The sequence below is a fragment of the Dermacentor variabilis genome, chromosome 4 (genome assembly GCF_050947875.1).
Source record: "Dermacentor variabilis isolate Ectoservices chromosome 4, ASM5094787v1, whole genome shotgun sequence".
In the NCBI taxonomy this organism is placed as follows: Eukaryota; Metazoa; Arthropoda; class Arachnida; order Ixodida; family Ixodidae; genus Dermacentor; species Dermacentor variabilis.
Window position 1 is genome coordinate 10040114 of NC_134571.1, and position 14951 is coordinate 10055064.

General features: G+C 47.2%; 1 protein-coding gene across 1 annotated transcript in view; it reads right to left on the minus strand.

Moving 5' to 3' along the window:
• LOC142577715 (glutamate receptor 3-like) overlaps window positions 1-14594 on the minus strand; it is a 77197-nt gene extending 62603 nt beyond the window's left edge. The window contains exon 1 of the mRNA XM_075687170.1: window positions 14002-14594. Coding sequence (XP_075543285.1) covers window positions 14002-14113 — 112 coding nt within the window. The 5' untranslated portion in view covers window positions 14114-14594. The remainder of the gene's footprint in view (window positions 1-14001) is intronic.
• Window positions 14595-14951: the final 357 nt, after the last annotated feature.

Below are 14951 nucleotides of genomic sequence, written 5' to 3' on the forward strand. Positions count from 1 at the left end.
ATAGCGGTATCTGGTTTCCTTGCTTGCTTCTTCCTGAAATAACCGCGCGCATCCACTACGGCGAATAGCCAAGATTAATGCAGCGGTTGTAGCCCTTTGCAGGACAGTGGGACACCCATTTCGATATGTGCTCAAAAACGCCTCTCAGCAGAAAAGGGGCACATTTCTATGATTCGTTCGGGAGTGCCTTCTATCCAAACGTTTCAGCACTTCATGCGAAAATTGTCTTGGGAATGGGTTCCAGTAAGCGACAAGTGCGCAAAATCTAGAAAAATTGTTTTCATTATTTCCGAAATGGGGCCCACATTTTCTCGGGAGGAAAAAAGTTCTCTATACGCCCAATAACTTATTATTCTTTTCTGAATTTAGGTGTACACGTTTCGCGCACAGTAAGCACCTATTTCTGTATCTTGATGTCATAGCTGGTCCGCGAAACTCGCCCGTGTGCATGCATCTGCAGAAGCATGCACATGCAAGAAGGCGCTGATGCCTTTGGTGTTCGACGCTCTGCCAAAAATGCTCACAACAATTTTTTATTGGTGGCCTTTGCTGTGTCGCTTAGTCCATCGTGATTTGATCTGTTTTACGAGGGAAGCGGTTACTTGTAATTTTGCGTTGAGACCCTCGAAGGTCAGTTGGGGCATGTATGTCCCGCTTTTTTAAAGTAACTGGCTTGTTGTACGGAAGTGTAACTAGTTGCAAACTACTTCTGAGCACTGCAGTTACTATTGCTACGCAAACATTTTGAGCGTTTTGGTTCACGAGTGAAATGTTCACGAATATTTTTTTATTGAGACGCTAGAGGGACAATGGAAGGTATACGTACCACTTTTTGAAACACCATTTAGTGCCAACGAGACAGGTGTACGCCACTTAAGAAATAATTAAATAAACAGCTTTTTGTATAGAAGTAAACTTGTTGTAAAACATTTATAAGCACCTCAAGTATTGATTACATGTAAATTGGCTTAAACTAGCTGGTACAGCCCGTATACATGGTGTCCCAACTATCATGAACCAAGATTTAAACATATGCAAATGCCACGTAGCTGGACAGAACCAAGGTAATGTTGTTTGCCGTCGCTGGAGATAATCAAAGAATTTTTTTGCATTCTGCCTAATTACATAATCAGTCTTGGTTAATTCATCAACTTCTCAAATATTCTAAGTAGATGAAAAGCCTAAATGAGAAAATTGTAGACAGACACGAAAAACTCCCGATACAGCTTTCTGTTGCTAAATACGTGCTGCATAAAAGTGTTTTTCCGAACGCGAAAGAAGCTCACGAATGCACGCAAAGTGCCTCGAGCAGCCAGTCGCGCGGCAATTTTGCGTGTATTTATTTTGCGTTGTAGCATTCCTTGTCACAAATTAAGCGTTGCGATTCTGGAGCGTTGCAACCCTTGTTTCGTGGTGCAGTGATTGACAAGAGCCCAAGAAAAGTGTATTCAGCGGGAATCCACAAGGAGCATATTTCAGACGCACTTCGACGGTGCTTGGCCTGGCGTTCATTTTAGAAAACACATCGCAGTAGGCCACGGAGCAAGAAATATCCGTGCAGTAGGCGCAGTGGCTATAGACCGTTTTTTCGTAGGCGCCGCCATATTGTGAACGCAGTGGCGCCGCCTATGAGCAGCGCCATACTGGCTAGGGTGAAAGCGGTCTTTTGCATAGCAGGTATACGCTCGGCGGTATGTTCTGTCGTTTGTTTTCGCGATAGTGCGGTCTGTTTAGTATGGCGTGCGTCTTCTACGTGGTAAACGGTTCTGTGAGACGTGCTGAAGTGGTTTAATGCGTCATGGCCAGAATTTCTGCTTGCGTTGAGGTGGACGGAACACGCAGCGCGATGTGTGAGCGCATATTTGAGCCTATATACAATCAGCCTCGGAGATCAATTGTGTGTTTCTGAATGTTCCAATAACTAATGTGACCTTATTGCAGTATTATCCTCTATTTCTAAGCTGCGGTTTAGGAGCCATGAAACATACGCGACGATCGTAACAGCGTGGGTAGCGTTCTGCTACGATAGGAGCTGGGCTGTTTGACAAGTGTTCAAACTGTTCGCTGCAGGTTACACTGCGTGACTACTTGGTTGGATGGATGAGGTTTACACCCATGAATAAAATAGTTTTGGGTAGTAATAGCAGCATACCTTACAGTCTGAATTAAGCTTGTCCAGCAAAGCGACCGTTTACGAATTGCGCGAGCGTCCTAAGCAGTAGTAGGTGCTGGATTACAGATATCTTTGTTCTATATAGCGCATGGTCCAAGCATATGGCATCAACGGTTATATATTTATAAACGTTGTGCGGTGTTAGCCCGTTTTCTCTTGCTTTTTAGAGAAAGAGGATGATAACGAATTTTTTTTTCGGTTGTGTTCGTTCAGTTCTCTACGACGCACTCACACGTATTACGAAAATTTTGCGCTCAAAAATAGCCATCGCATTCTTTTAATGCGAACCCTCTCATCTATGGCTGTATACAGGCCAAAAAGACAATGCCGTATCACACAGCTTATATATGTATCGTGCTGGCTCACCAACCACAGTGATCGCTGTGTTGAGCAGCGCCATGGGCCCCATGCAGCAAGGCTAGCGTAGACATATGGTAATTTCAAGCAGACTAGACTTGAAAAGCGTGAGAATGATGCCGGTGTATCACAAATATTTGATAGAGCCTACCGCTTAGATGTTTCGTGGTTGCCTTAAGTTGGCCGTGCACGAGCATGCGCACTTATGTTTTATGTTTGACTCCCTACGCCAATCGATCAGACAGTGAGCAGATTTACCATTTAATGCTGGTAATACAGAGACGCCGGTTTTGATTGTTGAATTAAAATCGATATAAGCAAAAAGTAAGCAACACATGCACGCACCGCGACTGATAATGCGCGTACACCACGACTGATTATGCGCGTCACATTTTTGCGCCCTCAAGACATATTTCTGCCTACAGTAGTTACCGATGCACTGAAAGGCTTCCCTGACGACCTTATATGAACGGATATTGCGTAAATTTCACAAAGTAACATCTAAAACATCTCGAAATCGTTCCGCAGCACGGGACAGCAATACTTTCAAGCAGCGCCGCGCCGTATCGCCCAAGCCAGAGAGGAGGAAAGGCCCTCCGCGCGCCCTATCCTCCTCGCCCGATGAAACGGTCTATAGACCAGAACCCGATAGCCTCGCACCCAGGCTAACCGAACGCATACTCTCGCACCCGGGTTGCCCGGTCGACCTGCGCCATTTCGTACTGGGTTGCCAAAGTGTGTTCGCCGGCGACCGGTAGACATGGCAAGCGTTAGCTCTAGGACTCCAAAGTGCGGAAATGTGCCCGTTCACGTGGATCGAAAGTACAAGAAGTCATCTGAGCATCATTGCGTTGTGTTTGGATGCCAAAACAACCAGCGCAAAAGGAGCAGGTTGCTTAGCGCTGTTTGCGAAGAGCACAACACACGTAGGGAATCGTGCTGGTGCGGTGTTTTCAGCCTGCACCGATTTCCATCCGCAACGAAGAATGCCAAGCTGCGCCACCGGTGGAAAGCTGCAGTGAATAGGAAGAACTACCAACCCAGTGAAAATACACGAGTGAGTATTCGATCTGTGTATATTTTGGTGCCACGTTCAACTTTGCGCCCTACGAACGTAATATGTGCAACACGCAGGTTTGCTCCGAGCACTTTCTGAACAACAAGCCTACAGAGAAGAATCCCGTGCCGGTGAGACGCCTTGGCTATTACAAAAAGGCAAGCCTTTTCGTGTTTTCAGTAATGCAGAGCCCTCGACAGTTAAGCGGAACAGTTGAGTTTGCGGTTAGCGATACTTGCAGCTTGTGCACGGCATGACCATTAAGCGTGAACGACAAGTTGTAGGCAATAGAATGTTGCCCTGCTGGTGAGCGTTATTGCTATGAAAGTAAACCGAAGTCTGCTCGTCACGTAGCACGCGTCCACAAAAACGTAAACGACGACTGCTCGTTGCCGAAGGTGTTCTTGCAGCGCGCCTGTCTTTACGAGCTGGTGTTGCAGGTGTCATTCGTAACGAGTTCATTTGAGCCTCCTGAGCTCTAAACTGCGTGCGGGCTGTTATGCGGGGCAAAGCGCGAGATTTTTCCATTCTTACAGCGAGGAAAATAAGGTGGTCAATTATTGTTGTATTTTGTAACAAAATCTTGCTCGTTCTCGCCAGTTTTTTTTTCACTGTTTTATTTTTTTTCTAAGGGAGCGCCAACAATCCGATATGGCCTCGCACAAGTGAAACAGGTCTGATACCAGGTAGCTGCAGTTGGTGGGGCTAATTTCTTGGAATGCAGGTGCGGTTGTTGTGTTGTACCAAAGGGGTCCCTGATGATGCAGCTTTAAGTAGGTACGGTAATTTTATGTGCCCTGTCATGGTTTGTGCAACAACTGTACAACACCTGCAGCTGTCATGCTCACCCTGTTATAGGGGCTTTGACTGTACACGTAGTTTAACATTATAACTACTGTAGTTCTTCATTTTCCAATGAGTGCAGGTTTAGCATCATATATGCTGCTTGTTCAAGTGCTGTAAGCTTGTGTTCTGAATGTTTGTTGTACGATAAATTGCACGATACAATTGGCCTGGTGTATTTTCTATTTCATTTTGAGAGGACTTTATATCTTCGCAGCAGTGATGGCATGTGAAAGAACTACAGCCCTTCTTACTATAACATATATTTTATTTTCAATGCGCAGGTGGTGAAGGGCAGGCGTCTGCTAATCAGGCAGGCTATAAGCCCAGTCAAACGACTTCGCCAGTTGGTTGCCAAACGCGGCCAACCCAGTAGTGACCATGACAAACAAGACCAAACTGAAAGTGCAGAGGACAATGTTCTGCGTGCTTTAATAATTTGACACCAACACAGTGCTGTATATTCCTTCACAGGTTACGTGCCAAAAATGCGGAGATATTACAGCTCACACGTGTTCTAGCATATAGCGCGCGGTTTGTACGAGCGTAATAGCGTACTTGCCCGATGTATTCGCTTCTGCAGCCTGCACAGCACTCATTGTGGCCATTGCGGACTTGCATGAGGTCTTGAAGTTTGATTGGATCGAGACAGCGAAAATGACAGGTTAGAAAAAACGCGAAACACGCCTTCGGCCCAGCTAAAAAGCCCAAGTTTCGCTTTTGTGCCGGGTCGCATCTCAGGGCGTGGCAGCCCAGACCTGCTACTTCGCGGCGCTTAGGATAGATGGCGCGACCAGCGCTCATCAATATGGCGGCGCGCTTTGAATTCACGGTGTTCTGGTGTATAGGACATTGTGCTACTGAGCCTGAGGTCACGAGTTCGGTCGGGGCGGTCACATTTCGATGGCGGGGAAATGTAAAAGCGCTCGTGCACTTACATATTTATGTGCACGTAAATGTGGTCGAAATTGAATGAATGAAGAACTGAATGAATGAATGAATGAATGAATGAATGAATGACTGAATGAATGAATGAATGAATGAATGAATGAACGTGTTTATTTATTTCGCACAGAGAAATACGCGGTTACGAAGTAAAAGCTGCGTATTGCAGCTCGACTGGGCCCCGGCTGCCGTACAATTGGGTGAATGAGATAAAGCAGACACCCACAGGGAAGAGACCCATGTGAAAAAAGACTACAAATTCAGCAAGCATTAAACAAAAACGTTGGCTCTAAAGAATACAACATATTGCTTGTAAGTACGACACACTGAAGTAAAAAAAACGATTAAGATGAAAATGAAACAATGAAAACGTTGAAAAATGTCATCAATGCGTGGCAGCGAATACGGTCGCGCATACAACCCTGTAATGGAGATCGCATGAAGAAATACTGAAAGCACGATCAGGGCGAGCTCGTTTGCGTAGTCGCCGACGTGTTGCCAGTCTATCACGACAGTCTTTCACAGCAGCCTTCACCATGCACCGCAGCACGTACCTCTGACTGCACCACTCGTTCCCAGTACGTACTACGTTCGCGTGCCCGAACTGCTTATTTCCTCGCCTCGTTTCTTCTTCGAAGGCTGGAACGGCCTTCCTGCCGACATTGTTGACTTCACTTGCCCGTCGTCATTCCAACAGTGTGTGGCTCAACCCATTGGGTATAGTTAATGATGTGTGCATATAATGTGGCCTAAATATAGAGGTCGCCTTTATGTAATACCTCCCCGAGGGCTCTTTAAGGACAATAAACTCATATGCTTCGATTCTGCATTTTTGCCGGGCAGAGGCAAAATACAGCTTCTTTTATATTTTAGTTTACATATCGTTATCGTAATGCCTTCCAGTTTTCGTCCTCTTCTCTACAGTGGGTTTCAGGTATTCTTGAATGAATCATTGAACAGGGCAGCGGTCGCAGTCTGGGCTGCGGCCGATGAGGTGGGCATCTCACGACCGATGAGGTGTGTAAATACCACGTACACCAAGCTGACATCAAACTGATACCTGCACACTAAACTTCCGTCGCAGTGTTCGAGCTCATCGTACTTGTATAGAGGCCGGTGATGACGGTCTTGTTCGCCCAGTGATTGGTGTAAAGCTCCGTATCGCATGAGCAAGCAGAAATTTTGTATTAGGTCTCGAAAAAGCAATGCGTACTACGGTGCCAAACTACAAGGCGGCTCTTTGGTTTGCACAGCTCCATTGCCTCCCTCAGCTCGGGGCTCACGTAGCCACTGTAATTTAATTTCGTGGTCCCTTTGTTGTGCAATGAGCATAAGCTTTCCGATGTGTAGGGCCAAAATTTATTAAGGGCCTCGGGTTAGAAACGGGTTAGAGACGACAGGCTGGCACCGGATGGGGCGTCCCCTTCTCCTGCTCTCCCATATTTACTTTGCAGGTACCACTTCATCACGATGAGACCATATTTTCACGCATCTGTTATCTAATACGTGGTGTCATTCCGTGAAGATTGTACGTTTTGTTAAAATATACATGGTTGCTTGAAAAAAAATTGTTGCTATATAGGTTTCCCAATCCGCCAACTTTCTCACTAAAAATTTCAGTTATTCGCTTTCTCGTGGTACAGTGATCACCTTTGTTTCGCGGGGATTTTATCTTTCATTGGTGTTTTCTGTTGTCTACCTTTTACAACTAGTCCAAATAGCAAGCGACTTCGCTCGCGTAACAATGTCACAAGCGAAATTTCTAGACTTTATCCTTAGCACCTACTCAAAAACAATTTTCCACTTACTCATTGCACTTACTTGCACTCTACTGACCCTGAAAATCAGCTTGCGCACATACGCACTCATAACTGGTGCGTGATAAGAAGTCAGGCTTTTAGACAATTAACAATGAATTGAAATTTGCGCACTTTCTTCCATGTTTAAGGGAGCGCTTCGTCCACGAAAATTTGCCTCTGTTTAGAACCCAAGTAGTTCATCGAAACATTCGTGATCACTGTCCGACTACGTTCAAAACCCCCTATATGTCTTTAAGAGGGTCCTGAACCACATCTCGGAATTGATGAAAAAACACAGTCCGCGGATGGCATACGTTGCAACTGTCAATATCTCAACCAAATTTTATACTCGTGCGTATTTAGTGGTAGAAACAAGTGGAGCGAAAAGTCACCTTTTCCTCAAACCCTCTCGTTTCGAACGAGGCCTTCTTACTCGTTTCAAAACTGCTGGCGGCTTGCATATGTCGTCATATGCAAGATTCCCATAGACGGCTGCTCTTGGCTGACGGCTGACATCAGTCCAGAATGGCGTTTAGATGAGGGCGCTTCTTCCCGCTGTTACTGTGCATATTTATTTGACGCAGTTTAATCAACCGGCTGAATTAAGTGAAAATCTGCATTTCGAATTTCGACAAGAATCGCGTACTCCCGCAAGAAGCCGACCATGCTCGCTTTAGCTCACTGAGGAGAACCGCGTTTGGCACGTTTTGGGCACCAAAATGGGAAATTACGGCGTCTACGTGGATATCCAAAATTAAGTTTCAGCTGTGCGCCACGACGACGTTCAGTAGGCGGAGCGTTGTGGGCACGCCCGCTCCTCCGTAACCTTCGTAGTGCAAGTCATTAAAGAAAGAGCGAGAGCACCGCTACGGGGATGTTCGATTGTCAATAACTCCGCTTCTTCTGAACGAAGTACTTTTCACAGAAAAGTGTTTCTGAGCATATTTTAGCTTCAAATTCACTTTTCAACTTTGATAAAAAAGTTACAGTGACGTTTCGCTTCGTGAACGCGGGTGACGCGCAAACGTATGGGTGCTATAGCGCACACGACGCGATCGGCCCTTGGTTCACCTGGACGCCTACACTGGCCGCGACGCAGATCGTATCCAAGACAGAGTTCGCACGGCCGCGCCGTACGCAGCAGCCGCCGGAGTGGAAAGCCTCGTTGTAAATATTCGTCTATTATCTAAATTACCTAGCATGGTGCGCACAGGCAAACATGAACACTTCACACTCGATGACCGCGGACACTCGCTGTCAAAACGCTGCGGTGAGGAATCGCGGCAGCAGCAGCGAGCGAAGTGACCCTCGTGCTGAATATTGCTTCAACGAAAACTGTTTGGTGAAAACACAGCGCACACAAAGCTACAAGCCGTTGGTCCACCCGGACTGTGCCCGCAAAGCAGATCGCTTCCATGATAAAGGCCGCGCGACCGCGCGCAACCGCGCCGTGGGACAGTATGGTGGTACGGCTGGCAGGGTAGCACCGTTCAGCACCGCATCATGGCACGGTGGTAAGGGGAGCCTTCTCGCATTCTTCCCTCATGACAGCTAGCGCTTTGAGGCGCTGTCGTTGAGATGCTGAGACGCAGCGTCTGCGATCAGAGGCGGTGGCAGGCGCTGCACGGGGTTCCGAACGCGTTGCTTGGGGAACTGGCGCTCGAAGTACCGGTTGGCTTCCGCGTACACACAGAGGTAAGGGGGAGCATCCCCCACAACAGTTTCCTTTTCCCTCATATAGTGCCTAGTGCCGCAAATAACCACCTCCCAAAGCATGCTCAACGTATTCTTGAACGGTAGGCCGGGTTGGTTCTTCATAATTTCGTTATCCATTAACAGCAACCATTTCAACTGCGCAATTTCAGGCATATGCGTGTCGTTGAGACGGTCTTACCTGTGGTGGCAGCGACTGCGACCAGAATGTTCTTTGTGTTCAACGTGTTAGTTTAAAGAGTATGAAGGACGCTTAAGGATTTTTTATTCTCATATTTCTTCGTTGTCGTTGCTCACAGTGCTAATAAATGTGCAGAAGAAATTTTCAGACAAACCGGTGCCAGCACGGAGGCCCAGGCGCCTTCCTCGTTCACTTGCTTCGCGGTTCAGACAAACGCCGTCGATTTCAAGAGCTGGCCAGTTACGCTTGCGCGTAAAATTGCTTTAGCGCTCCTTTAACGAACTTATCAACGGCGCAGTCATGTGTGGTGTTCTAGAAATCGGTTAGCTCTGACTTTCTACTGGGCACAGACGTGACCTGCACCATATGAAGCAATTAACAGCCTTCATTTCAGGCTGTCTGCTTGCGTATACTCATCTGTGATTCTGTTGCCTAACTTCACACATTCACTGCGGAATGGTGCACCAGGCGGTGGTTAGCAGTTGGCTTAGGTTTCACCTTACAGGTTCATTTCGCGAACATCGCTTTGTTCTAACCATCAGGAATTCATATTTATTATGCCCTCCAAATTTATTGTACCCTTTCCCTTAACCTCATTATGGTGTCCTCGTTGATTGCGAACACTACAACAGTGAAACGCAGCTCCTAAAGTGTACTTACTCATTCTGTAGCTTAAGTAGCTTCTGTGCTATTGTACTACGCTATATCTCTTTACACCTTCTGTCACCAGCTCTTGGTTTTAAAACGTATCCAACTTAGGACATTTGTAGTTATTTAAAAGAAATCCCAGGTGTCCTTGGATATCGCCTAAGAGACGCGAAGGCACAAACATTGTAAAGCCTACTGTAATTCACCTTAATCCACCTTAATCAACTTTAATCTATCTTAATCAACCTTAGTCCACGTTAAACCACCTTAGTCCAACTTAATCGACCTAAATGCGCCATAACCTTTCCTCATCTACCTTAGTAACCTTAATCCACCTTAATCCACCCTTATCCTTTCTAACACACCTTAATCCACCTAATCGACTATAATCCACCTTAATTCTCAGCAATCCACCTTAATACGATCACTAATCAATAATTACTTAACTTTGGTAATAATTAAGCATCGCTTATGCAGGGCTGGACATACTTTGGTTCGCTTCTGGCTTTCCATGGGTCACGTGGTATTTTATGTACCTCACAACGCGACCATGAAACAGAGATCTAAGGCTTTCGTCTTAAAATGAGCGTTTCCCTGAGGAACCCCACAGAACATGCAAATGCAGCGGTTTACTAACACAGGCACAACACAGATGAACACACGGACAGCGCTGTAGGGGCTGATATTTTGTAAAGCGATGCCCTCGTAGAGATCGCAGACACCACGAGTAACTGCCCGAGTTCGACGTGTTTTCACTTCCTTCCGTATTTGTTCGCCGCCCTATATTACCTACCAATGAATATTGTTACCTACCAATGAGTCAATATTGTTCACACACAGGCATCCCTCAAGTGTCCAGCTCGTCTACGTTTCCGTTTTTACCTATAATAGTGAACTTCTGGATTCAGCTGATTCCTATTCAAAGCTTGTCGCGGACGGTTATGCTTGTCGCAACGAAATCTCTAGATCTCCTCGACTTGCAAAAACACCGCAAAGGCTGCGTACCATATGAGAAGTAATTTGGCTTTTCTCGGTCTGTCGTCAAGCCCTCTGTTTGGTGCTACGTGAATTGGTCGTAGAATTCTTCCACTCCCAGCTTTCTTCTACGGCCTGCTACTACAGTAGATTACAGCGAATAACGTTTCTCATCCCGTGTGTTTACTTACGACAGCATGAGAATTACGTGCCTTGATTAACTGCGGGATGAGAGAGGCCGTGACGCGGCCCATATGACAGCTTCTTTCTCTCACGTACTCCCATGTCGATGGAACAAGAAATTAAGTGAATTGAATTGACTACCGAAGCATTTCATATGCGAGAGGTGAATATGATCGAACGAGTATCGTTTGTGAAACAGTGCGATCTCGAAAGCGGTGACAGAAAAACTATCTTCAAGACGCCAACCAACTACGGAGCAAATGTGTTATTTTGGAAAATGTTTTGAGAATCAGGGTCGACGTTGACAAAGCTCTTATTGTGCAGGGACAATTTCTCGTTGACTGGGATTTCTGCTGTCATGGCCAATGATTTATTGGCCAAAACAATTTCCAGTGATAATCTCCCGAAGCGAAGAGCACTGTGAATCCCTTCCAAGATTCTGCGAAATTTTGTTTTCATAACAGAGCCTCGTAATTGGCGACTGCAGAAGAAGCAAGAATTACTAGGTGATAGCGAAATGTCGGTGAGATACAAGATACCCTTAAGAAACGGAATCTTATGACGAGACGCCAGGTTGCGCACGCGTGAGCCCTGTGTGACCTTCGAGTAGGGTGGCGCGGTCTTTGAACCCGGACGCGCCGCCGTTCGATTCCTTCACTCTGCTCGAGAGGGGCACGCGCACCGTCCCGCAGGGCAGCAGTGCTGGACGCGGTTCGGCCGAGCAATTTGTGAGCTACGACGGTTCGTTAAAACAGGGCCGGCGAACAGAGATATCGAATGCATGATTAGCTGAAAAAAAAAGATTTGACGACGAGAAGTATGTTTCATTAGGCCTCAAGTGCCGATTAGCCTGCCCACCATCACTAAGTGTTACCGACAGGCACGAGCAGCCAGATACTGTCTTCCTATAGCGTACGAAGCAGTATTGGTAACTTACCGAAAAAGTCACTAAATTTAGCTAGCTTTTAGTCAGCTTAGGGGCACTTTTGCCCCTTGGAGTCTTAGAGGTATTTTAGTGATGTGAGTAGACTGTAACTTGTCCTGGTATTATTCATCATTTGAAATTGGCTGAGTTGAACGCCTCACCCTCATTTTATGTCATGGGGATATACGCGCTTGGATGCGTCATTACTTTAAAGGTACACCGAAGAGCGCAAAATCTTGCTGCATGAAAGTTGCTTCTCTAAGTAATGCAATATCTTGAAAAAATCGTTAGACCACTGACTCGACATTGCAGGAGGTAAAGCTAAGTTTAAAACTTTTTTTTAAAAGTTTAAAGTTTAAGGACAACGTTCAGAAAAAAATTTTTTTTATTATTATCGCTTACAGATATTTCGCTAAAAATGTAATGCTTACATATTTTGGGCTGTGACCAGGTCATATTGTCCATAATAATTCTAGCAACAGTGGCCCGAAGGGCCTTTTTGTATTCTCAAACGAATTCAAAAAGCAGTTCATAAGAAGAAGCGCCGGCAACTGTGAATGTACCAGTAGTGAGGGCGGGGTGCCACTTGGGAGAAGATTTACAAATGAAAATGTTGTTAAATACTGCTCCTGAGCTTTCTGGCGACTCGCGTCGGCATGATAAATTTACGGAGCACTGCTTCACAAGAAATGTTCAATATTCGAGAAGTTTGTGACCGTAGGCAGTGCACTAGGCTGTTGACCTATATAGGGTACCCCAGCTAATGTTAACCAATCTGTTAAAAATGATTAGAAGCACACGGTACAAGATACGATTTTAGGACCAACTGTGTTCGGTTGTCAGAATGCCAACGACCAAGCGCCGTAGGTCTTATAATTGTATCTTGCGCCGTATTTTAAAAAAAAGAAATATTTTCCTCACGTTAACAGCTTTGCTAACGTTAGCCAGGGCACACGGTATACTTGCACAGGCGGGAAATATCAGGTTGTGTGCAGAGGCAGTGGAAACGGTAAGCTCTTTCTAAGTCGTCGTTCGTGAGCTTTTTACGCCGCCTGTACTTCAGTGATTAATTGCCTCGCTTTACAGAGTAGGCCCACTGGGGCTTCATCGACAGATCCCGCCAGTGCACGGGATGGCCGAACACGTAAAGAATGGTGGCCGTGGGTATAGCTGCCGAATGAGGGTGAATGGATTACCCGAACACAGCAGTTTCTGTACGTGGCGCTACTTGTGCGGCTCACATGATTCGCATTATGGCAGGCATACCTAAAGGCATATACCTAAAGGCTAAGGATTGCATCCTCAGTTTAGAGGGCTGCGGACGGGGTACACTCGTCAAAATTTACTTTGCTGTTTTCTTTTTTCCTTCTTCCCTATCAGTGTTTTATCAAGTCGTATATGGGCTATGAGAGACGTGGAAGTTCCAAGTTAATTTTGATTAGCTGAGGCTCTGTAACATGCACCAAAGACGCTGCGCGCCTTTGCAACCTTTTCCCGTCGGAATGCCACCGCCACGGTCTGCAAATCGAACCTGCAGCTTCGCGCTGAAGTAGCCAGTGAGCTATCGAGGCTGGTTCTACCTTGTTTCCGCTACGTGACACGACTCACGAGGTACGCTTTTGATGCGACAAAGTTTGTGAATTAAGTTCCACAACCAAAAGTAACCGTGGCACGTCTTTAAAGTTTTGTAACAAATAAACAATGCTCAAACAACAATCTAGTCGAATTGAGAGAATACACGTACATAAGTGCATTTCGGCGTTTAGAAGCAACAGGACCTATAATCATGGCACAAAATTTAGAAAGTTTGGAGCCCAATGGTTACGATCACGTAATACATCTGCAGTTCTTTGCACTTTCCAACGGCACAAAACATTTGTTCCATCCCGCTGTTCTCGGTTGCAGGACCGCAACGAGACAACTGGGTCCTTGGCTATGATGCATGCGCATTTGGGTTACTCTGGCCGACGTGCGGTGCTTTGTAGCAATCGTGAGCGAGAATTTTGTTGAACTGAGGTGAATTTCCTCAACGAAAGGCGTCCGAGTTATCCTCTCCTGTTATAGTACATGCGTTGTATGTCGCATTTTAGTGCTGGCATGCATAGAGATTGAGATGCAGCACACGGCTTCGCCAGATGATACTTGAACTTCCGGCCACGTACTTTGCACGCTTACTCAAGCTGGATTTTGCGGCTCCCTTACCTATCTTCAGCGCATCAGAAGCCTGGTGCTGAAGGTGGAGAGCCAGCAGGAAGAGCGGCGCCCAGGAAGAGGCCGACCGGTGGCATGCTCGCAACACGCAGCGCCAACCCATGGCCTCTGCGAGCGTACAGGTGCTCCCACAGGGAAACGTGCTCCGAAAGCGTTCTCTTCGCTGCACCGAACGCACGCACACACACAAGCACGGCTCGCTTCTCTCAGGAAGACGACGAAGAGCACACCTGGATGACCGCCGTCACCGCGCAGCCATCGGCCGCTGGCTTTGCGTTTCTTCTCGCATGTTCGACGAGCGCCAGGCACAGCGATCACCAGAGCCACAGCGGCACTCCTCCGTGTTCCTCCTCTCGCTCTCCGCTAGCCTTCTTGTTTTTTTTTCTTCCTCCAACGCTTCACGCAGCAGCGCGACGACTGTTCTCGACAACAAGAGGAAGAGTCCGCGATTCGGGTCCGCGCAAACCGCACGAGGACGCCTCCACAGCGGCCGGTATCCCAGAAGAGCTCTGCGTGACGGGGAACCCGCTCAGTGGCGTCCGCCGCGGCGAACTGGGGAGACGACGGCCGCCATTACGAGAGCCTGTTCGTGGGTGTGGTCGGAGGAGGAGGGCGAGCAGCAGGAGAGCTCCCCAAAGGCACGCGGAGAGGAGGGAGCGTCCCCACCAATATGGCGCCGGCAGCCTGGCGCGGCGGCGAAGCGCTCCAACGAGCCGCAGTCGCGCAGCGGCTGCCAGCGGTCTGCCGCCGCCCGAGCCATCGCGCGGCTCAACAAGCGCTCCGCAGGCGCGAAAGGCGTTCGCTGCACAGCATGCGCTGCGCCTTTTACGCTTTCCCTACGTTGCTCCTTTCCGTTGGCGCGTATGATGCATGCCCTCCTGGCTATCTTCCTGTCGGCAGGCGCATGATGCCCTCCTTTTTTATCGGCTGCTCAAAAAACA